Source organism: Curcuma longa, chromosome 3 (assembly GCF_044706935.1).
Source record: "Curcuma longa cultivar G26 ecotype Majalengka, Jawa Barat chromosome 3, ITB_CL_G26_1.1, whole genome shotgun sequence".
NCBI classification, from domain to species: domain Eukaryota; kingdom Viridiplantae; phylum Streptophyta; class Magnoliopsida; order Zingiberales; family Zingiberaceae; genus Curcuma; species Curcuma longa.
The window spans coordinates 10,851,036-10,874,346 of NC_133863.1; the positions used below are offsets into that span (position 1 = coordinate 10,851,036).

General features: G+C 37.1%; 3 protein-coding genes and 1 non-coding gene across 4 annotated transcripts; 3 read left to right on the forward strand and 1 right to left on the reverse strand.

The window, feature by feature from the left end:
- Window positions 1–1,142: 1,142 nt before the first annotated feature.
- Window positions 1,143–6,131, forward strand: LOC141823995 (beta-1,4-xylosyltransferase IRX9-like). The gene is made up of 3 exons (XM_074711210.1): window positions 1,143–1,885; window positions 3,298–3,556; window positions 5,846–6,131. The coding sequence occupies exons 1-3, from the start codon at window positions 1,164–1,166 to the stop codon at window positions 5,993–5,995; spliced, it is 1,131 nt and encodes a 376-aa protein (XP_074567311.1). The 5' UTR covers window positions 1,143–1,163; the 3' UTR covers window positions 5,996–6,131.
- Window positions 6,132–6,971: 840 nt separating this feature from the next.
- Window positions 6,972–15,710, forward strand: LOC141824793 (uncharacterized). Its single transcript, XM_074712125.1, has 7 exons — window positions 6,972–7,180; window positions 12,802–12,925; window positions 13,035–13,688; window positions 13,763–14,142; window positions 14,873–14,971; window positions 15,047–15,187; window positions 15,293–15,710. The coding sequence occupies exons 2-7, from the start codon at window positions 12,862–12,864 to the stop codon at window positions 15,428–15,430; spliced, it is 1,476 nt and encodes a 491-aa protein (XP_074568226.1). The 5' UTR covers window positions 6,972–7,180; window positions 12,802–12,861; the 3' UTR covers window positions 15,431–15,710.
- A 571-nt stretch (window positions 15,711–16,281) lies between these two features.
- Window positions 16,282–23,089, reverse strand: LOC141824281 (DEAD-box ATP-dependent RNA helicase 18-like). The gene is made up of 11 exons (XM_074711539.1): window positions 22,816–23,089; window positions 22,001–22,237; window positions 19,917–20,174; window positions 19,340–19,419; window positions 19,106–19,211; window positions 18,917–19,030; window positions 18,263–18,361; window positions 18,057–18,146; window positions 17,387–17,493; window positions 17,175–17,318; window positions 16,282–16,916 (listed from the first exon to the last, which is right to left on the reverse strand). Exons 1-11 carry the CDS (start codon window positions 23,086–23,088, stop codon window positions 16,475–16,477), a joined length of 1,950 nt encoding a protein of 649 aa, XP_074567640.1. The 5' UTR covers window position 23,089; the 3' UTR covers window positions 16,282–16,474.
- Window positions 23,090–23,225: 136 nt separating this feature from the next.
- On the forward strand, window positions 23,226–23,297 carry TRNAP-AGG (transfer RNA proline (anticodon AGG)). Its single transcript has one exon. It is a non-coding gene; the product is annotated as a tRNA-Pro (tRNA).
- The last annotated feature ends 14 nt before the right edge of the window (window positions 23,298–23,311 follow it).

Consider the following 23,311-nt stretch of genomic DNA (forward strand, 5'->3'; position numbering starts at 1 on the left):
AGGAAGCGGAAGAGACCAAGAATGATAAATTCCAGTTTGCCTCATTGACTATTTCTGAGGGTAATCGATTCGGTCCCACGAAAATTTCCCATCGGTCACCATGATAAATCAGGAAGTTCACGCAGTAGCCAGCCCAGACGCCTAGCATCCTTTGATTGTGCTCCTTATTTGGAGGAAAAAATTTTACAAATACATCATAGCTGTGGATCAAACTGTAGATGCTTGGATGACAATCTGAATATCTTACCACGACACCATTGAAGCCAAGAAACAGCTTCAGGAAATGGCTGCATGAATATAATTGGAGTTGAAACTTGTGAAATCATCTAACGAAATTGCAGTTTTGAAGGTCAATCTCATTGACAAAGAGACTGAGCTGCAGAATATTCTGGAGGAGAAGGAGAAGGAGAAGGAGATGCTGAGGTCTGACATGTTGAAGAAAGAGGCAGAGAATCACAAAAATTAGGAAGCGACCATTGCTGAACTGGAGCTGGCAAAAGCTGCAGAGCATGATGATGCGTCGCTGAAGAATCTGGTCATAAGAACACTAGGAGGACTGCAAGGGTTGCTGAACAACTCGATGCAGCTCAGCTCAAGCTGTGAATTGTGAAATGGAAACTATGGTTCAATTGCTGGGAAGTTTGTGACCTCACCATTTTCCAACGAGCCGGAAGAAGAAGACGAAGAAGAAGAACACTGATGTTCTCAGGAAGATTGGTGGCCTTTGGAAGAAGAGCCGCCCCAAGTGACCATTGCATGCACTCGATGCCATACAAATCCAAATCTTCTAGTTTACGAGGTACTTTAACAGTTCTGCTCTTGCTACCAAAGTTTAATTAGTACTTTAAATGGAACAAGATCAGATTAATTATACAATTTATTATTTTAAATTATTATAATATAAAATAAATTAATTAAATTAAAACTATTTTGTTATTTATCCTACTAAATAATAATGGACCAATTGAGTTAAATGGATAATTAACTCCCAAATTAATAATTTTGAGGTTTTATTTCTGATTAAGACCTTAATTTATTCTATCTCAATAATTAGTCCCTGGGAATAAGGACACAAAAATTTAAAATCCTCGCATTTTTATTTATTTTTCTTCTTTATTATATGCATCTGGCCGACTACGTTCGCCGGTTCGTCCTCCTCGGAGATGGGCTCGATCGAGCGAACGAGGAAGAGGAATCCGCTCTGGAAGAAGGCGATCGCCCACTTCGCCCTCTGCTTCGTCATGGGCTTCTTCACCGGCTTCGCTCCGCCCAGCACCGCCACCATCTTCTCCGGCCGCGCCGCCACTATCTTCTCCGGCCACGCCGCCGAACGCCTCCCCAGCCGCAGCATAGGCATCCTCACCTCCGCCCCCTCCGACCTGGTGGAGCGCGTGGTCGGGGCGGACGCGTCCGCTAACCGGACGGTGGTCGGGGTCTCGAGATCCATCCCCACCGACACCATCGGCGCGGATAGCGGCGACGATCCGCCTCCGCCCTCGAAGGGGGCGGCGGAGCGAGAGGACGTGGCGCCGTCTCGGCGGCTTATTATCGTCGTGACGACTACCCAGTCCGAAGACCGGTTCCAAGAAGCGTTCTTGCGGCGATTGGCGTACACCCTTCGCCTGGTCCCGCCGCCACTGCTGTGGATCGTGGTCCAGGCTCACGCCGATGCTCCTGCCACGGGCGCGATGCTCCGGGATACCGGGGTCATGTACCGGCACCTGACCTTCAAGGAGAATTTCACGTACCAGGAGGCAGAGGTCCACCACCAGCGCAACGTCGCCCTGTGCCACGTTGAGGACCACCGGCTAACAGGGATAGTTCATTTTGCGGATGCATCCAATGTCTATGATCTCCAATTCTTCGATGAAATCAGAGAGATCGAGTATGCCCCTTTTCCCCTTCTTCGGCTTCTCTAATTTTATCTCGTTTATATTCACTAGAATCAATTACACAGTATGTTTACTAGAATCAACTATGAAAGTGAAGAATAGATCTTCCTACAGTATTTGACCATCACACACTGCCACAAATTGAGCGAATTTCACGATGATGTTCAAATCTCTCTTTTCGAAGACCTTCTTCCATTTCAAGTGTATGTGAGAATCAATCACTATATTCTAATTATTTTTTTCTTCTAATTTGTTCTTTTCCGCTCCTTGGTTTTGGATCTTATGAAAGTACTTAAAAGTTCAAGCATGAAGTTTTGAGGTGAGAAAATTTAGGGGATTAAATATAATTTAGTTGTTCTATTGTTCTTCAATTATTCCTTCTATGCTTTGTCTTCAAGGAAACTTCCTTTCACGAGCCTTGTTTACATCTATCTATTTCGTAATCAGCGTTAGTGCCAGCATGTTATCTTGGGAAGCATGCCCAAGTACCAGATGCCCACAATATGTTTAAAGTTGGGTCTGAGTAAGAAAGAGATATTTTGACTAATTAACAGCACACCTGATTCTGATTTTGCCTGTTCTCCATTGCAGTTTCTGAAATGTAGCCCTTCTTCCTTAAAGTTTGCCTTATCATCTTCAGAGGAAACACAGTGTGAAGATAGTGTACCATGTAGAGTTTCATAAGCCTTCTACTTTGTAATAAATTGATTCTTCAAAACTATCCTCTTCTTCCTGTTCCATATTTTCCGTTCATAAAATATTAAGCCTCTCTTATTTTCAGATGTTTCTTCTGCCGCTTCCCTTTTCTCCACTATATGATTTTTTGAGTCCAATCAATAGAGTTCAAGGTGTGGTTCAGTTTTACTGTAAACATCTCCAATAAGAATTGTAGATTACTTGCAACCTCTGACTTCTTTATATATATTCCTATTTCTTTCCACATTCAAGATGTTCTAATCTTAAACATACTTACCAAACTTTTATCTTAGAAATTCATATACTTTTATGCTGAAGATTTATATATGAAACAAAACAAGTTTCTATGGTTGTAGTTTCAAAAATTAATTTGTTCACGGTTTTGGAGTATTTGCAAATCCAACTAATTATGTTGTGATGGGCAATTAAATACCTTTCTTTGCTACTTTTGAAACTCTGCCATTGGATTTGGAAATCTAGTTATGCTGATTATCCTACAAATATTCATTGGAATTCCTCAAGGGAGTTGGTTCTGGAAGGTAAAAATTTGTCAAAAGTTTGCTGCTTCATTTTAGCTTGTTATTCTAAATGTTTACTCGCTCTATGATTCCTATTTATTATGTTAGTTGCCAAATTAAACTATTTGTTATTTTCCTCTAATTCTGTACTGTTTAATTTGTTTCTAATGCCTCACAAAACACAAGTTCAGGGGTTTTGGGACTTGGCCGGTAGCAATGGTGTCAGAAAACCGAATGAAAGTGGTGGTCGATGGTCCTATTTGCCATTCATCAAGGATTGAAGGTTGGATTTTAAAGGACTTGAGCAATGACAAAAGATTGTCATTGTCTAGTGCAGATGTGAGCACTAAACCTTCAAAGATAAACATATCTGGTTTTGCCTTCAACAGTTCAATTTTATGGGATCCAGAGAGATGGGGTCGCCCTACCTCATTGCCTGACACATCACAGGTTAGCTTTAATCATTTTCTGGTTAAAACAAGAAAACAACAGATTTGGGTACTACAACAAATTTGAATCCTTTACACAAATTGCTTATTTCTTATAACATTTGGTTAACTGTCATTTTATTTAGGATTATGGGGAGGTCATTATTCAGTTGTTTATGAGCTATATAAACAGATAAACTATGAACTTAGGAACACAAAGTCAACAATGGCATGAGTTTTTAGAGATTTTTAGCAACACAATATCAGTAGAAATCTTTTGTTTGAAAAATTCATGCTGTAAACATTTTTCTTACTGTTTATCCTTTTCACCCTGAATGTATGCTTCTATAAACAGGAAAAAAAAAAATTCATTCATGAACTTGTCAGTTGGTTTTCTGATGCAACAAGGAAACAAATAATGTAGAAAAGAAAATTGCTGATAAATTCCAGATTGGTGCATCCATGATAAGTGGAAATAAATTGAAAAAAAAATCAAGATTGATGCATCTGCAACGAATTAGAGGTTGAATTTTTATTATATGGCAATTAACATTTTTTATTTTGGTAATAAATAGGGAATGATTATAAAATATTTATAATCATATTTTCATATTAAGAGTAGTGTATTTTCTTTATTTAAAATATTTATTTTCATATTTATTGTTGAGTCAAGTTTATAAAAAGGAGTCTAGTGTCTTGTATTTTAGGTATCTTAGAATTAATATAATTTTCAATTTAACTTTTCTATGTGAGAGTTATTCCTCTATGTGAGGTTATTTTCTTTTCACTTCATCAACTTCGTTCCAAGTTCCTAGGTGGTTGTTCGTTTTTGGTGACGTGTTTATCATATTTTCGATCTTTGTGAATCAACTGGATAATATTTGCTATTGCATGCTTCAGCAATATTAGATTTTTTTGGCTATTCTGTGTGAATCAATATGTTAATCTTTGCTATTGCATGTTTTCATAATATTAGATTTTCCTGACTATTCTATGTGAATCAATGGGTTAATCCTTTGTTACTACATGCTTTCACAATATTAGTATTTTTCTGTGTGAATCAACAGGATCATCTTTGTTGTTATACGCTTCTGCTATATTATTTTCTATAGGTAGCAACTATACCCAATTCATTTACTCTTTATTGATTGTTCAACAATGAGTTTATTTATGACTGAGATCATGTTTCCAACTCTATGCTTTAACTTTAGCCCATTACTTTATACGTGTATAAGTTCCTTTGCGTTCTTGGCAGAATTCTAAAGGATGTCCCTGAGTTTCATTTTTTTTAGCGGGTGCCTTACACTTGTGTTTTGCCCATAAGATTGTTAAAAACCCTAAATGTCCTTTAAACCAATCAAAATTCAAGATCCATCTACCTGAAAAAATCCAACTGACCTAACTTGTTGAGTTACTTGGAGAATCATTCTATACTCTCATTTCTAATATTTGAGTTATAGAAGTCCATTTAAAAATTTTAATCAAAATTTCTAAATGATCAAATTTAAAAAATGTGTTACTTGTTGTGGTCTTTGAAGCCTCTACATTCATTCTAGGCTCTCATTTCTAAATGAAACCCAAAGAGTACCTTTGCCTTGTTTCTGGGAAGTAATGAATTTAGAAGACTCAACCAACTGTTGTACTAAAAACAACGATTAATTGCTTGAGTTGTCAATAACCTATCCACGGTTAGTCAGCAACCTTTTCTTAATTATCAGTCTGTGCAAGAACCTATTCCGATTATAATCCCATATCTGACCAAGTAAGACAATGTCTGACACAGGAGATGTCTGATCATAACTAGGACCTGGTTTTGCGCATTTGCTGGTGTCTCGTCCAATCAATCTCTCATATTGGCTACAGTGTTGCTAATAATCAGGAAATCAAAATTTCACACGCATCCCAGTTTCACTTTTCTCCAAATCACTCACCTCAATTTATCTCTTCCCTTTTTTTTTCATGTTACTATACTTAGTGTTTTGACTCAAAATACCTTGAAGCATACTCAAGTTTCATATCACAAGTACTTTTTTGAAATACAAATCTAGTCTTATTTTTATGATTTAGAATTTGTTTTGCTATTAAGGTTCATCTTTTAATCATTTGCAAACTAATGTGTGGTTAATGAAACTTGTGTTCCTGAAATTGGAAATTTGACAATGAAGAACTCCCAGGCACGCCCTCAAACAATAGGATGTAGCATTGACCCAATTGATTCTCTACACTCAGACAAATTGTCGAAAATATAGAATTAATAAATTTGAAAAATGTATAACTGACTGATTGATGTATATGGTGATGAAAATTTCAGGATTCAATCAAGTTTGTACATGAAGTGATCTTGGAAGACAAGAGCAAGGTAAAGGGCATTCCTGCTGACTGCTCCAGAATCATGGTGTGGCACCTCTACATGCCAAGAGTAATTCCTCTACCCTTTCACCATCAAAACAAAGGTAGATAAAATGAAATGCCCGAGATAATGGTTTGTGTATACGAGAGAAATATGCCGTTGTTAGTTCTGATTTTAGTTCCTTTTCTTTTGGGGAATGCTAATTAAGCTCCTCTCAACAATATTATTGATCATTATTCTTTGTCTATCGCTGGTGCTTTGACAATTAAGGGCATTGGTTTCAAATCCCTGCTACCAACTAAATATCAAGGCAAGTTTTGAGAATCTACTCTTTATTAAGTTGAAGAAACAAGACCAGGAAGTGATGTGATGAAGGGAATCCAATGCTTCTTGTCCTAATCTATTACTTATTAGATGATATTCATCAAATTTGTTATTCAAGAATTTGCTGCATTATTGTTCTTTTTTTTTTTTTTAACAATTAGCTTAGGGTACCAAATATGATTGGAAAAAGACATTCCTTATTTCCTTTCAATCCATGCAAGTACTTTATTTTCCATTCATGATTAATGTGAGGAAAATTATTTAAATACTAATGCTGTGTTTGGTCTGAAATGAGATATAATGGTCGATTATATGGATTCTTTTATATCATTCAGTTGTATCTTCTATTTATATCATTATTTATTACTAATTAAGTTTTTTTTTTATTTTTCTGAATAATAAAAAAGTGAAATAATTATTCCTAACCAGTGAGGTATATAAAGAATTGAGGCAAACACTGCTACATCTGGTCGGCTTATGTCTACTTGATAAGATTATTTTTTGTAAAAAAAACAAGTATTTAAATATATAATATTTTTTATTATCTCGAATAATATGGCCATTTAAACTTTAATAACTATTTTTTTTCCCATGCGGCAGAAAAAATAGATTGATTATTTCTTTAATTGGAATTCTCAAAAGACGGTTGATAGAGTTCAATCCGAGCCGAACCGGTTGAGCCAAAGCTCGGTTCGGCGGGGCGTGCAAAAAAGAGCAGCGCAAAAACAAAAACAAAAAAAAAAAAACAGCAAAAACAGAAAGGGCGAAACGAAAAAGATTCGTTGAACGATGCGGATCCGTTCCGTTCTCTCCTGCTCCCCTTCACATCTCTATATAAAGGCTGCGGCGAAGGGGAAAAGAGCAGCGTTGCCCGGTCGCCATTGATTTCCCCTACTTCCCTCTGCTCAGATCCCTCTCCTCCTGAACCCTATCGGAGACCTGAGAGCGCCGCAGCGGAGGGGTTTCGTCCAGGTATTCTCCAATCTCCCGTTTTCCTATTGATCATCTCATTTTGTTTTGCCTGCGTCTTTTATGCTGTGATCAACGCGATTGCGAGTCGTAGAATCCCTTTCGTAGGTACGAGCAATCTTGAGTTTAATATTATTTGCGTGTTCAATTTCTCTGAAAATGAAAAAAAAGTGATGGGAGATTTTCCTTTAAGAACAAAGCTAGGTTAAACTACTTGGAATATTGGGTTGGGGATCGATTGATACTTGTTTCTTATGTATAAGAATCAGCCTCAACTGGGTTCTTATATATATTCTAAAGTGTTAGCAGATTGCTTATTTTTGCAGGTTATGTAGTTGTGATTACATAATACCATTAGTCCAAACTATTGTGAGAAGATAATTAACTTCCTTTTGATCTTTGGGTATCGCTTCTCCCGCAAGTCACAAGATATTGCTGCTCATTTTCTTGTGTATGCGTTGCTGCATCACCTTCAATGGATTGCCTATGGTTGGTGTCAAATTATGGCTGTCTGATGGAAAACATAGTCGGAACCAGCCTAGTCTGTGTACCGACTATGTCCTGTAACATCACCTACAATCGATCACCTATGGTTGATGTCAAATTATGGCTGTCTGATGGAAAACATAGTTGGAACCAGCATAGCCTGTGTGCCAACAATGTACTGTAACCTACACTAGGGACTTGCAAGGGAAATAAGGCACAGTTGGCCTAAAAAAAAAAAGATGGAGTGACAGGAAGGGCAGGAGAAGTATATAACCTCCAAGTTGTGACCTTTTTTTTTACTCGGAGATGGTGATCCCACTGTGTACTTGCTCATGATGTTGAGACTGAGAGAGTGGCCTTACCTGAGTGCCACTCTACCATGTTGGATCATGCATGAGCAGGTTCTTTGAACAAGGTCGTGGTGCGGCTAATCAGCTTGCCTTAATCTGACTGGACTCTAGGTTTGAGTGGAAGAAACCAATGCATTGTTGCCACAGTTGCCTCATCTCCTTCTATTATCTTACTTATTTAAGCACTAATTGGCCATTTTATGTAGAGTGGAGCATCCCTCAATATGCTATGGTACTTCCTATGCCATGTAATTTTGAATAAATTTCTGCGGGACTAGTTCATTGGATTTAATTAGAATATGTTTCATGTTCTTCTCTTTGACTTGAATAAATAGTTTTGGTAACAAAATATGGTAAATTATAAATAATTGAAAGGGATTTAAGAGATATGAATATTAGTAGCACGGTTTATAGTATCGAGTTGTGTCGCTTGCCTATCAACATGCGAAACATGACTGCAAGGAAGCAAGAAGACAGGACTGAATAACGAAAACAGAGGAGAGAAGAGGGATGTGATAGTTGGGACAACCAAATTCTCTTGCGTCGTGATCCATTATAATTTTTTGATTTACTTCTTTAGGAAGAGGGAGATCGTATGAAGAGGGAGAGATGAAGAATTGGGATAGAAGGGAGGATAGGGGAGGAGCACTACTGGAGATGGGATATGGGCGGCGAGAGCACTAACACAATTAAACGACAACAAGGGCGGCGACAATCGACAATGTGAGGCGATGGGTGTATCGCTGTGGTAGGATTTCGTGCCGTGCTAAGAGAGGAGTTTAGACGGATTGGGTTGAAATTTATCAATCCAGTAAAGAGCATCCGCAATGTACGTGGCGTTATAATGCCATGGGCTCCACTGTCACGTGATAGTCGATCAGGTGATCGACTACCACACATGGTGATCAAATTTAAAATCACCTGATCGACTTTACACATGGTGGTCGACCAGCTGGTTATATTTCAGGTGAACTTACCAATTGTGAAAAAAAATAAATATTTTTAATAATACATGGCCCACCACTGTCACCGATTAACGCGTTCAGAACTCTAAACGCGTTAGGTTAGCCCACCCTGCCCCGCCTCTGCCATGGATTAACCCGTCCCATCATGGATTGATCCGTTTGACCGCTCTAGCGACTCCTGCGAGGCGTCCACTGTTAACGCGCGATTAACAGCGAAGGAATTGGGAAATAAAGACAACAGTAAGAGTGTAAAGAGAGAGGAAGAATAATTTCTATTAGTTGTGATGTCCTCCTAATAGATCCTAAATTGACTTCCATTCAGCCTATAATTAATTAAATATTAATTGATTTAATTTAGTATTATTTTTTTGAAAAATAATTTAATATATAAAAACTAAATAAGAAAATTTTAATATATAAATATTAGAGTTTGTCTACCTATAAAGACATGACATTTTAATTAAATTAAACTTTATTTAAATAAAAATTATTTATTTATTTTTACTATTTTAATTCATTTCATTGAAATGTGGAATATTTCAATAATTTTTTTTAGAAAAATCTCTATTCAATTAAAATTAAAAAATTTTAATTTCATAGAACAATCTTAAATTTATAGCTTTCAAATTATATATATATATCAAATTAAAATTAAATGACGTAATTTTTAATTATTATACTTAACTTTTTTTTAAGAAATAATATCATAATTAACATATATAAGAAGTAATAAAATTAAATCATTGACCACATGATTTTGTATCTAATATTTTAATCTCAATTTCATAAAGCTATATAAACATTGCCTTTAAATCTAAAAGTGTTACAATGTTACATAATTTAAAAGTAAAATTGCCCCAGCTTGCAATTTTACTTTTACATTAACAGGGAGTTTTTTTTAATATATTAAGTGAAAATCATATAAAACAAAAGAATTAAACAATTTACAAATAACTAAGATAAAAATTAAAATTTAATCTGACGACTAAAACAAAAATGATTAAACTAATTATTAATTATTAAGCAAATAATTAATTACAGTAAAAAGTTAATTGTTATAATTAATTGTCTTTCATAAAATATAAGTGGATGATACAATACCGGTATTATTTTTTCGGGTCAGCCTGAAACTCGAGTAAGCCTCGAAATTTTAAACCACCTTGATTAGTAGTGAAATAGTGTTGCAAAGGTGAGAAGAATTACTGCAGACCTATCAGCAAAACAAACGCTGATGCAAAACATAGAAGAGGTTCAGAGCAGTATCAATAGCTGCCCATCTATAAAACACTACAAACTGGTTGCAGGATGCGGTGAAGGAAGTCATCAACAAAGTACAAACTCAAAGGTGGCTCATATGGAAAAGGAAATAACATTCCTTGGCGCATTTGATGATTCTGGGGTAGGCAGGCTGGCCATTAATAATGCAAGCCATCCCACCTGAGAGCAGTATCAATAGCAGCTCATCTACAAAACACTACAATTTAGTAGCAGGGTACAGTGAACTAGTGAAGGAAATCATCAACAAACTCAAAGTTAGCTCATATTGGAAAGGACTATAAGGACTTTCCTGAAGTACAGTTGATGATACTGTGCCAGGCGAGCTGTCCATAAACAAAGCAATCTGTCCTACTGGCGCAGGAAATCCGACTGAGAAGCTGTAATATCCTGCAAGATAGTTTCGCACTTCATCGAACCCAAATAACAAAAGAGCAATAGCAGATGCACACCATGCTCTCCAAGCTTCAGTGTCTAGGCCAGTTGATCTTTGCTAGCCCAAAGTGTCAAAATGAGCAGCTATAACAACCTTGCTTGCGGCAGAGAAAGAATAAATGGAAGTATGATTCTACACTCTAGAGTCGGGAGATTGTATAATACATATGAGAGGTTGGATGTTGCCTTTTCTTGCTAAGCATGCCATATGATGCAAGCCAAATGAAGACCTTGTAAGTAAGAAAAGGACCATAAGAGTGTCAGGTGATCTCCACAGGACCATCCACATGGTCCTTGAAGGATAAAGTTGCGTAGTAGAATTGTACATAAGAGAAACCACCTGCTCCATCCACCTCCAGCAAGCTGAATCTGAGTGTTGCACAAGGGGTAAATTAAAGGCAATGTCATGCGTCACCTTAAGGTCGCTGAGAGGCACAGCACGAAGGAAAGACGAGTCAAATGCTGGGTCATCAAAACAGGCATCTCAAAAACAAGAATTGAACAAAGCAGCGAGCAGAATTTCAAGGACGAAACCTTGATGGTAAACGTCATGCCAAAAAAGGGACAGCAGAAAGGCAGGAGACAGTCTGGATAATGCTCAGGTGGCAGCATAAGTCTGTCGCACTTGCTACGCGCCTTCTAAGGGAATGACCAATGTCATCAGACAAACTACATGCATTGAGGAGTGTGCAAAATAAAGATGTCTGACAAGGACCCAAACTGACTGAACCTGGAATCAAGAGTCGCCACCATTTGCACAAGAAGGCCAGGTTTAGGGACCTGAGATAAACTATACCAAGGCCTCCATGCTCCGCAGGATGACAAGTAACACTAAGCTGCCAAGTTCTGGGTTTAGGAAAGGGAGGAGCTTTGATGCCAAAGGAAGTCGAAGTAGATGTAAGTTTTGGTACTGTGTTGTTGGCACGATTTTTCTATACCCTCTCTGGCGCCCCACCAATCCCACCGGGCTGATCACCTCCCTAAGCCTGGTAGTCTGTTAGGTCTCTTCTCTCACTCTCTTCCATCCAGTCTACTTCTTTCTCTCCCTCTGTCTGTTCTGCGATCTTGGCCCACCTCTCTGAGCTGAGAGTGACCCGCGTCACCACTAGCCATCTCTCCTTTCATTTTTTGCAGCCAGTGCCCCTACTTACTTACCACCGTCTAGTCCCCATAGTGCGGTCGTCGTGACTGACCATGACGGATCACCGGAGTACCCGTCGGTACAGGAAACACCACGGGAGGGGGTTATTTACTCTTGTGCCAATTCGATGCCGATGTGGTGTTGGAATGAAAATTTCAACGCTGCTTCAGGTGGCACACAAACCTTACAGTGGCTGTCAATAGAGAAAAGTTTACTGCCAATGGTTCAATAAGCATGCCACCCTTCCTTCCCTTGGCCTGTTCTAGTGATCTTTCTGAGTCTTTTGGATCCCTATCCAAATAGCTGATTTTCTGAATGTGTGACCTTATGTTTTTAAAACTTCAACAGTTGAATAATTCAGACAGCGAGCATGCCGATATGAATGTTGCTGTAATATTCATCATCTGGTCTCCTTTTACAAATTTGGTATTACATGGCAGACTTCACAGTTGATGTAAATCAAGACAGATATTTAACTATTGCTTTGATGTCTTTAACTTAAGCCTTGGTTCATGTATTTTTAGTGACTGAACGTGAACAGAATAAAAGTAGACTTAGATAAATGAGAATGCTGTGGCAACTTTAAATATAACTACTCAAGCTTCGCCAGCAGATACACTTGTAGCATTATTGGAATTGACGCTACCTAATGATGGTGATTAGTGTTTGGGCAATGTTAACATGTACAGATTGAACCTGTTCTATCGGGACACTTGACATATTCCTGAATTTGATCCAAAATCACCATTTTGACATGTCATTATTTATATCCTTCGGACAAGTATATCTGACCTTCAAACATAAGCTTTGTTTTTGTTTGTTTTCTCTTTTTCTTAAACAATCAGCTTCTAGTTATTCAAGATGCCGTTAGAATGTCCTTCATATGTAGTAATTAGTTTCTCTGTTTTTTCTATTCTTTTGGTCCAAAATAAGGGAAACATTCTTCTGTTTGCTAAAACATATTCTTGGCAGGTCACTTTGGCTTAAATCACACAGCATCTGCCGGCACACTCTCTTTGCAATAGATTCTAGATGCCTGAAATGGAGCATAATGAAGTCTGGAATCATCCACAAAATCATCCTCGCTTAGCCTCAGGTACCAATTAGAATTTTCTTCTTTTATTTTGCATTGACTGGGTTATAGCTATCTAATTATTAACATCAATAACATAGTCTGAAGCCTATTCTTTGTTCTTGCACATCAGTCATAGTCAACGCAGCTGCTTCTTCAACTACCTCAGACATTGCAGCTAGAGTTAATCGTCATTCTTCACATGGTTCAACGCCGGAAGTTCCAACCTGTTTTGTATCTAATCCCAGAACATCAAATAGTTCATATGTGAACATGTCTAATGGGGTTCCCACAAGCTTTCCTCCAACTCAAGTTCCACATTTGCACCCTCCTTATGTTCAACCTATCATTGGCAATCGATGCAGCAGTAACCATCCTCACTCGGACTACAAAATGGTTTCACGGAGACGAAAAAGAGAAACTAGTCCTCGGGCAGCTGGAGCTAATGTTGTTGGGTATCCCCAAGTTGGAACTTCTACCATCCCACCCTCTTACCTTGTTGGTATAGAGACAAATGTTCCTCCACGTTCTGAAAGTTGGCCGTTGAACACCATGGGCCTGCCTGCCTGCTACAGGAATGATAGCAGTCTTCCCGGGGAAGGATCACAAAGGAATGTGAGAAACCGGCACAGTGGAGAATTTCATCTGCAGTCCAATCCAACTTGGTTCTCAAGAGATAGGCTCTTTACTTCTTATACCCCTCGTAACACTTCAATCGTGAGAATGACACAACAAGGGAGCCATTTTTCTTCACCCACTATTTCTCAAGGATACCTTCCTACTCCAGGTAATCATATCATTGTATTTGCTGTTAGGCTTTATATTCCTTATTTTTCTTACTTTTTGGTTTGAAAATTGCAGATGCTACCTCTATTAATCCCAGGTTGAACCTGAACCAACTCACTGTTAGTGGCAATGTCGAAAATATGAGAACTGCAACTAACAGTGCTTATCATCCCCATCTCAATCAAAATACAAATCAAAGGGCTCCTCAATTCCCTAGCATTCCAAGAGTGGTGTCAACCCAAAGTTCCAGTGCCTACAATCCTACTTATATCTGTTCTAGCAGGAGAGCTGTTAGAGTGCCACCAGGAGTAGAAGCAGCTGCATCTTCCAGATATTCAAGGCCATTGCCTAACATAGGGTGGCCATGCCCTGGTGGAAATCAGAGTGCAGGTCTTCGTGGTAGATCCCATTCGATAATCCTCGGACATAATGCTTCCAATAGATGGTCCCCTGAGGTCTGTATTCTTAAAGATTTATAAAGTACTTCCTTTAGTAATTTCACATTTGTTATTACTTCATTCTGATGTTTTATAATTATTATTTTAGAAATCAATGCATCCGCATAGCATTTGTATATGCTCACTTGTTCACCCTCCAATTGCATATCATTTTCATCTTCATTTGGTTCACTAACTTCAAGTTTGTTTGTTTGCTCAAGCCAACTTTGTGAAACATGCTAGCCATAAGGAAGTAATTTTCTTTATATTTAATTTAATGCAAGAACTAAAAATGGGCAAAATGAGAAGAGATCCCTTGGCTAAAACTAATAAGGTCTAAGTATAAGAAAACAGTTTTTTGGTGGTTTCAAATAAAAAAGGGATTCACACTTGGACTAGGGCTGACATAATATTAATTGCAAAAACTTTGAGAGCTAATTGAAAATTCTCAAGCTACACTAAACTCACATCTTCCTTAACGAAGAGAGTCAGGATGACTATTATGGTTACAAGGTATTCAATTGTGGTTCTCTTATAAAATGTTGCATAGTTTACATTAATTGTTTTATTTTTTTTTGTTTACAATTTAAGCATCGCACAAGGTTACATCTTATTTACATGTCTTTTTAATTTGGATTGTTGTTAGTTATTGAAAATGTGTTGTATTATATTTGATATTTGTTAATGATTCTATATTCTGTTCAGTGGTGCTTATTCACACCTTGTACTTCTTAATTCATGTTTGCAGAGTGATTTAATGTCTGGATGGATGACATTCTCTAACTCCACAGACATACACGATGAGCACAGAGACATGAGAATGGATATTGAGGACATGAGTTATGAGGTAGTTACAATTTTTTTTCTTGCTCCAACAAGCACAACTTCTTATTTTCACTCACTTTTTAATTTAATTTTGTAGGAGCTACTTGCCTTGGCAGCAAGGATAGGAAATGTCAGTACAGGCTTGTCGAAGGAGGCTGTTAAGAGCTGCCTTGCGAATAGAGTTTATCATTCTTCTCAACAAATGGAAGATGATGAAGAAAAGTGTGCCATATGCCTGGTGAGCACCAATATCTCTAAGCATGTCTCTACCGCTAAGAAATTTATTTAATCTGTAATAAACTGCAACAAGGCATCACAGTTTATGCGCGAATCGTGTTTACAGGAGGAATACAAGGACAATGATAACCTGGGAAGGCTGGAGTGTGGGCATGACTTCCATGTTTGCTGCATCTCCAAGTGGTTAAGAATGAAGAACGTTTGCCCAATCTGCAGGGCGCCTGCTTCCAGTGATACTAAGTAGTCTCTTTTTCTTTCATTTTTTTCATCCGACATCTTATTGAATGGGTTCGTCTCCATCTCCATCTCCATCTCCATCTCCATCTCCATTGCTGGTTTCAAGTAAACAAACAGCATCCAAACCATGGCCAGCTCATGGAGTCGAGCAACAGCAAAGAGATGCATACACTTTGCCAAACCATCAATTTAATGCACAGCTTCTTTTGTAAATTTGTGTTCAAAGTCCATTTTCATTGCCAAATGAACTTGAAATTCTAATCCAACTTATTTGGTAGTTTGTAACTTGTGTGAAATAAAACAAATAATAATTATTGTAAGTGTTAATAAAAAATAATTTTCATTATTTCAATTGATCTTATGCTTTCTTGAATTTAGATGATTTAGATTATATTGGATGTTTTTATAACCTAAGACTAGTTAAAAAGTTTTGTATAAGCTAAATTTTTATTAATAAATAGACATTTCCAAGGGCTTGCCTTCACCGGTTTTGGCCCAATTTGAAAAAAAAAAAAAAAAAGTTATTTGATACTAATATAGACCTCTCTCTCCATTTATTTGATACTAATATATTTTCGAGGGATAAAGTTAAATCTATCTCAAAATATAATTAATTCAAGTTTTAGGAAAAATCCTCTGAATTTTACTCACTAAATAAAGTAAATATCGGTCCGTTATTATGATTATTTTGACATTTCTTTCTCACTTTCCATCTAATAACTATGCAATGATAAATTATTTAAAGAAACAATGAATAAATGAAATAAAATTTAAATTTTAAATAAAACATTTTTTTTTAAAGATTAACTTCGAATTCACCTTATAGGCAAATTAGTATCAGTCCAGCAAAATCCAAAAAGATTACCAAAAAAACAAAAAACTATGCATGAAAAAGTAAATCCATCTATCACACACGAAACAATGGTAGGACCTCAGATTTCGGAAACAATACGTTGAGCTCAAAATTTTGAGATGCAAAAAAGGATACAAAAACATGTTGCATATCTATGAATTGTAAGATTTTGGTTAAATTTTAAATAATGGAGGTGGATTACACCCTTCTAACTTTCTTCGACTTCGACCTCAGTATACTACCCTTTTTAGTATTGTTGTTGTTTGATCTGCCAGGCCTTCTAGCATTCGCTCTTTGCTTGGTTTTCATTCTACTACTTTTAGAAGCAGCACGAGCTTCAGCACCAGAAGGTTTCGAATCAATTTCAGAAGGGCTTTCTTCCTCAACTTCCCCAAAGCCCGTAAGCTTATCGAATTCATCATGGTCGATCAAACCCCGCTTTAGCTTCTTCAATAAACGGTACTCCTGATCCAACTCCTCCGCATCCTCTTTGGTCTGAATGGCGCGACGCTTTTTGCCTGTTTTCTTCTTCATAACAGTGGCAGCAGATTCCGGTTTCTTCTTCACTTGTTTTTGTTTAGGCTCTTCTTCTTGCTTGCTTTGCAAAATCTTCTGTCTTTGCTTCTCTCTGGCTTTACTCCTATTGATTGTATGCAAAACAAGCAATTGAATCATTCAAACGTAAGGTAATGTGTAATGCAGCCCTAAAAGAACAAAATATATTGTCAAATATGATTCATACAAATATATATAATTTGGATTAACACTAACAAGGTACAGGTGTAGATCCAAGTTCTTGATGTTAAATCATGTAATGAGGATGGAAAGTGCATAATGTTTTGGAGCCAGAATTTCATACTATAAGTATCACCAACTATAAAAAGAGGAAGTTGCTTACTTGTACTTGATCTGTGTCAAATCAATATCATGGATGGGCGAGAAACCCTCGATTGATAGAGAGTGATGCTTCACCTCTGGCATTGATGGGATCTGCAGCAAACCATATCCCATAGCCAGTTTCCCAATCTCTAGATCTTTCCACCTAAGGATGTGCCATCAAACACTTAGAGATGGTACAGGATCAAAGGAGAAAAAAGTGTAAAGGCGAACCTGAATATATAAGAACAGTGATGTTCTTTATATGCACGAATGTATGACACAAATGCTTTGATCCCCTTCTCCATCACATCACGGTCTTCTTTAGCTGCAGCTCTGATCTGTAACAGATGTAGATCATCTTTGAGATAATTGCCATTCCAGAAAAGATAGAAAAGCAGTGCTCCCACTAGTTAGCACAGGGTTCACAATAGGAAGTGTTGCATTTAGAAGATCACAGCTGAGCTCTTTTTTGAGGTCAACAGGTGGTCGTTGAAGTGAAAACGGGGAGTTACGAAAAGTAAAGATGATGTTGTTTCCATTTCTCATATTTCTGGTCTCACTAGGTAAAATGTGTACCTTCTATTTCTAGTTAGAAGTCAATGAAAAATAATTAATTCAACCTCAAACTAATGACCAACAAGAAAGATGGAAATTTATTTTTCACATTTCTTAAACAAAGATAAGTATAGAATGGAAGTTGCTAAGTGTAAGAAGCTCGCGATGGGGTTCAAAAATGACAAACTAATAGCCTAGTATAATTTCAAAGATGTTTGAGTACTAAAAAAATATCCATCATTCCTGCTAATCAAAAGCAAAACCAAGCAAGAAAGAAAGTATTATGTAATAAAAATCTTGGAATGGAAGATGGGAGCCTCTTTTTCCACTTCAAGGATGATCTTACCAGAGGAACAATGTCCAATTCAGTATCTAAGCATGTTCTCTCTTTAAGAGGGACTCTTCTCAGTTGCAGGAACTCTACATAATCATCCTCCTGAACACAGAATACAATATTAAGTCATGGGTAATGCGTGATCCACTAAAATGGAACTTCCCAAGGTAGATATGATTGTTATATAATTCTGTACACTTCTGAATGTTTAACCTAACCTTTGGTAAAAGGAAAGCAATCGCACTTCCTTGTCTACCTATACGAGCAGTCCGGCCGACCCTATGTATAAATACATTAGGATCCTGTGGTGGGTCATACTGCAAAAAAAAAAATTATCAAGAGTTAATAACAAACATATTTGAGCAAATAGGTAAAACCCCCTGTTTGGAAGATATAAAAAAGATGCATACTGAACAAAACAAAAATGGCAGCATTGTAACTCATCAATTTCAATTAACTATTATGTTTTCTAGCTGTGACAAGAATATGTACACAAAAGATATTGTAGAATTATCCATTGCACAAAACCATTTTAATAAAAGTTAGCTAAATAGGTCTACCACTCCTTACTAGGCTTGGTCTAACTATAAATATAATTTTCATAGGTGTACCAATGCTCAGAGTTAAAAGATGATCGGCAAATCTTCATTATGATAAACATTTATGCATGAATTAAGTTTTCTAAACAATTAGAACAAATCTTTCGTTGAAAGGTTAATATTTTAGAACAGTTGGCTATATCTTCAAATAAATTGTAAGAAAATCATGCATAGAAATTAAAGAATTTTGTAAAAGGAAGCATAAAATATCTAAATCAAAGTACCAAATCATTACTCCCAAAATTTCTACTTTCGCTAACTAAATAAACCTACCTGTAAAATCCAGTCAACACCTGGAATATCCAACCCCCTTGCCGCTACATCAGTGCATAGAAGGATACCATTTGAAAGATCTGTAAAAGATGCCAATGCTTTCTCCCTTGCTGTCTACAAAGATAATAGTGCAAAAGAAAAAGATTATATATCATAGCAGAATTTTTTAAGAACCCAGCCAGCAACTACCTGCTTCATTCTTCCATGAAGTGAAATTATTGGGCAACCTTTCAGTTCAGTAAGTTGAGGAAGAACAACACCCCAATAATCAACACAAGCACATGTCATGAAGTATCTGCAATCCATGAACTTCTAGTGAATACTGATGGGTCATACAAATTAACCATACATCATCAAGGAAACACATTATAATGCCAATGGAAACATCAGTAAATTATCACTAAAAATGAATATAAAGCTTACACTATCATCTTTTTTGACATGTTTCTTGCCAAGAAATCAACAAGGTAGGTAGACTTCTTCTGTGCTTCACATACCATGTACTGTAACATAAAAAAAGAGCATCGAGAAGTTTGATTTAATGAAAATAAAATTTACCTATAAATAATGTGAGAATATGTGCATCTAAATCAAATCAAGCGATTTCCTACCCTTTTTTTCAGAATTTGATTTTATTGATTTCTTGGGGAAAGGATTAGGAAAATAGGTACAATCCATTCCATGAATGATCAGTGATAGAATAGATCAATAGTTTTCCATGAAGAAATGCAAGGACAGCATCTCATCAGAGGAAAAAATAGTGCTCACTATACTTTACAACTGTAATAGGAAAGAAGAAATTGCACCATAAGGAATTCAACCTCGTTTTATTTAATAACTAGTAACACTACATGTCAGCGACTATATGCAGCAGCCAAACAATGAAAGCTAACCACCTAAGATCTCATACAATGACAATAACAACCAACTCTTTATCGCACAAAGTGGGGTACCTAAGATCTCATAAGCACACAAAATATAATAAAGACCATAATAATACCTCAATATGTAACCCTAAAGGTGTTTTTGATGAAGCTACTTCTTGTGTTGATGCTTCACCATGTGCTTTGACTTGCACTCGAACTTCAACCTTCACAGGATTTCTTAATCCTGCCTTTGAGAGCTCTTCAACAGCCTCTGTCTGTGTAGCAGAGAAAAGCCCAGTTCTTCGGAGCTTCGGTAAACGAGAAATTATATAAGTGAGTTGCTTTTGAAATCCCATTTCCAGAAGTCTATCTGCCTCATCTAGAATCAGTATCTGCTTTGTGAAAAATGCCAACAAACATGATCAAAGGAAAAGTAAATAGGTCTTTGCTTAAATGTAGCATTGCGATCAAATTCTGATAAAAACAATTAAGACAAAAAAATTCTCAGAATTTTGGTGCATCTATTGGAATCTTATTATACAAGAACAAAGACAACATTAGCAAACCTTGGTAAAATTGGCTTTAGTGAAGTTTTTGAAGATATCTAGTTGTGTATGTGTTTTTTTGGGAATATTTCAAAGTGCATTTCAACAAAAAGAAGATTTGTGGAGAAGTCCCCACCCTATCCAATTTACATCTACAGATAATACTTATTTTCACTTTTACTGGGTCTGCTATGGGCGTGTTTCTTATGGCAAAAAGACCTGCAGAAGGAAGAAGGGTTGAGGTAGGTAGAGAATCACCTTTCCATTTCTTTGGATGAAGCAACATGGAGAAATAAATAGAGAGAGAACTATTCATCTCTCTTTCTCTAAAACATTTCCACCCAAATTGGGAAGAATACATGAAAGCCAGTTGCAATCGGCTTCTTTTAATATATATGTATATATACACTGAAAATTTTGAATTTGCTTATATTATTAGACTTTTCATTATTATTATAAAAGGGCAGTCCAGTGCACGAAGCACAAAGCTCCCTCCAATGTAAAGTCCCGAAGAAGGGTCAGACCATATTGTATGTAGCATTATCATGTATTGCAAAAGGTTATTTCCGCGACTTGAATCCATGACCATATGGTCACAATGTTACACAACAACAACTTTATCGTTGTGCCATAGACTCACCTTCACTTTTCATTATTATCATAATTTAATTTTTTTTAAATAAAAAGGGATGTAATAATGATCCTATCCGTGTATGAATCCCTCTAAGGAAATGGCCGAACGAAATTTGATATGTTTCTTTCCCTTTAAGGAAACAATAGGATGGAATCACTCAATCATTTCTCTTATGCCCACTATCTCTCTCCTATTACTCTCCCCACTTTCTATACTCCATAGGAAACAGGGTATAAAAGAAACAATACTAAGGAGATCATTGAGAAATAGACATGGTGAACATGCATCTAATTGCCTGAGATGGTGAAAGCAACAAGATATGGCAGAGGATAAGCTTAGCCATATAATATAGCTGGTACACTGCATAGTAATAAAAAACAAAGCAACGATAAGATATTTTTATATATTTTGACATGTTATATGTAAAAAAACATATTACACATGGTTTATGTTCTCAAAAACTTGCACATGAGTTTCCTGTTATCTGAAGATGTCATGTGATGGAGGGGTGTTGTCAAACCAAAAGTAACACTACCCTATCACACTAAATTAATGCTTTTCCATTCTCCATCCCTCCAAGTAAACACAAAATCTGACAGAACAATCCTCTTATCTGGCTATTTTAACTCACCCCTGTACCCTCGAATTCAGTAACTTTATACCCTACATTATCTTATTGTCAGAATGGATGCCACATCCTACACAATCATTTATAGTAGAAGTTGCAAGTTCCCTTTAATCAGTTCCTTTCATGGTTGATGGTTACACTTTCCACCACATCTGGAAGTGATAACCATAACAGTCAGCCTGTTCCATCACACATCATACAGCTCATATTTGACTACGTTGCTTCGACTAAGATTTCACTTTAAAAGACACTTAAGATCAATATATGTATCTTCTAGAAAAGCTTCTAAAAGTAAAGTTGCATTGTAAGAAAAGATAAAATTTCAAAAGAATTTTTTTCTTTAGAACCAAAAGCACCGACATATAATAAAATCCAAAATAAAATAAATGACATAGGTTTCAGATAGAGTACCTCAAGGCTTCGGAAATCTAGTACATCCAAGCGCTCCATTACATCACACAGCTTCCCTGGAGTACCTACTAAGATGTTGGCGCCTTCAGTTTCAATTTTCTCTTTATCTGCCCTTATGTCTAGACCCCCAACAAGAAGAACAGACTTGACATTCTTAACTGTTGAGAAGAAAGGCTGTGCAACATGGTATATTTGTGATGACAGCTCCCTTGTTGGAGAAATGATCATCCCTAAAACCTGCAATACAAAAATGTGTTTAAACTCACTGTTGTAGAATATAATAATGTCGCAAACTAACAGAGAGAAAATACGTTTCCCATTCAAAAACTGAACTTATCACACAAAAAAAATTCCATGACTATCAACATCTACTGAAGATTGCCGATTATCACGAGAATTAGTAAGACTAGACATGCCTACAGTTTAGGCTATAAGAACTTCTGTTCTTTCCATCCCGCAAAAAAGAGAATGGAGCATGTGCACCATATTGGAAGCGAAGCATATCAATGAAATTCAAACAGAACAACTATAATGGTTAATTTGGTTAAAATTAAGAATTTGATGCTCATTAACCTGTAGGGGAAACTATTCTCAAAGCCTCTGTTTGGAAGCTGCAGTAGCATTCATGCGAGAATCAATACATTGCGACCATAAAAACAATCCAATTTACAACATGGACTAGGTAAGCAGGTATTCATATGTCCGTGCCATTTTAGAGAGAAGACACTACCAAGTTTACAGAAACGACTCCACTATCACAAAACAATTAGGTAACCTCTCACGAAAAATGCATAGAATAAGAGAGATGAAAGCACCTGATGAGGCTTAGGGGCAGAGGTGCATCGTCGTAGGATCTCGACTAAAGGTACAACGAAGGCGAGGGTTTTTCCGGACCCAGTTGCGGCGTCGACGGAAACGTCCTTGTGGCTGCAGAGCAAGGGGATGGTAGCGGCCTGAACCGGCGTGCAACAGTGAAATCCAGCGAGGGCCAGGGCCTCGAGGACGGGCACGGAGAGAGAAGGGTTCAGATCCGAGAAACGAGTAGTGGTAAGCGCCCGATTCGAAGGTTCATGCTCAACCTCCGCCATGGTGTCGCCGCCGCCGCCGCTCTTCGCACGAGCAGAGAGGGTTTTAGACGATGCTTCTCTCTTCGTTTGCGCTGCCAGGCGGTTAATTCCCAGATTTGTATAATAGAATTAAATTTAAAACAAGCCAAATTCAACAAGGGCATTTGGTCTAGTGGTATGATTCTCGCTTAGGGTGCGAGAGGTCCCGAGTTCAATTCTCGGAATGCCCCACCTCCTTCTGCTA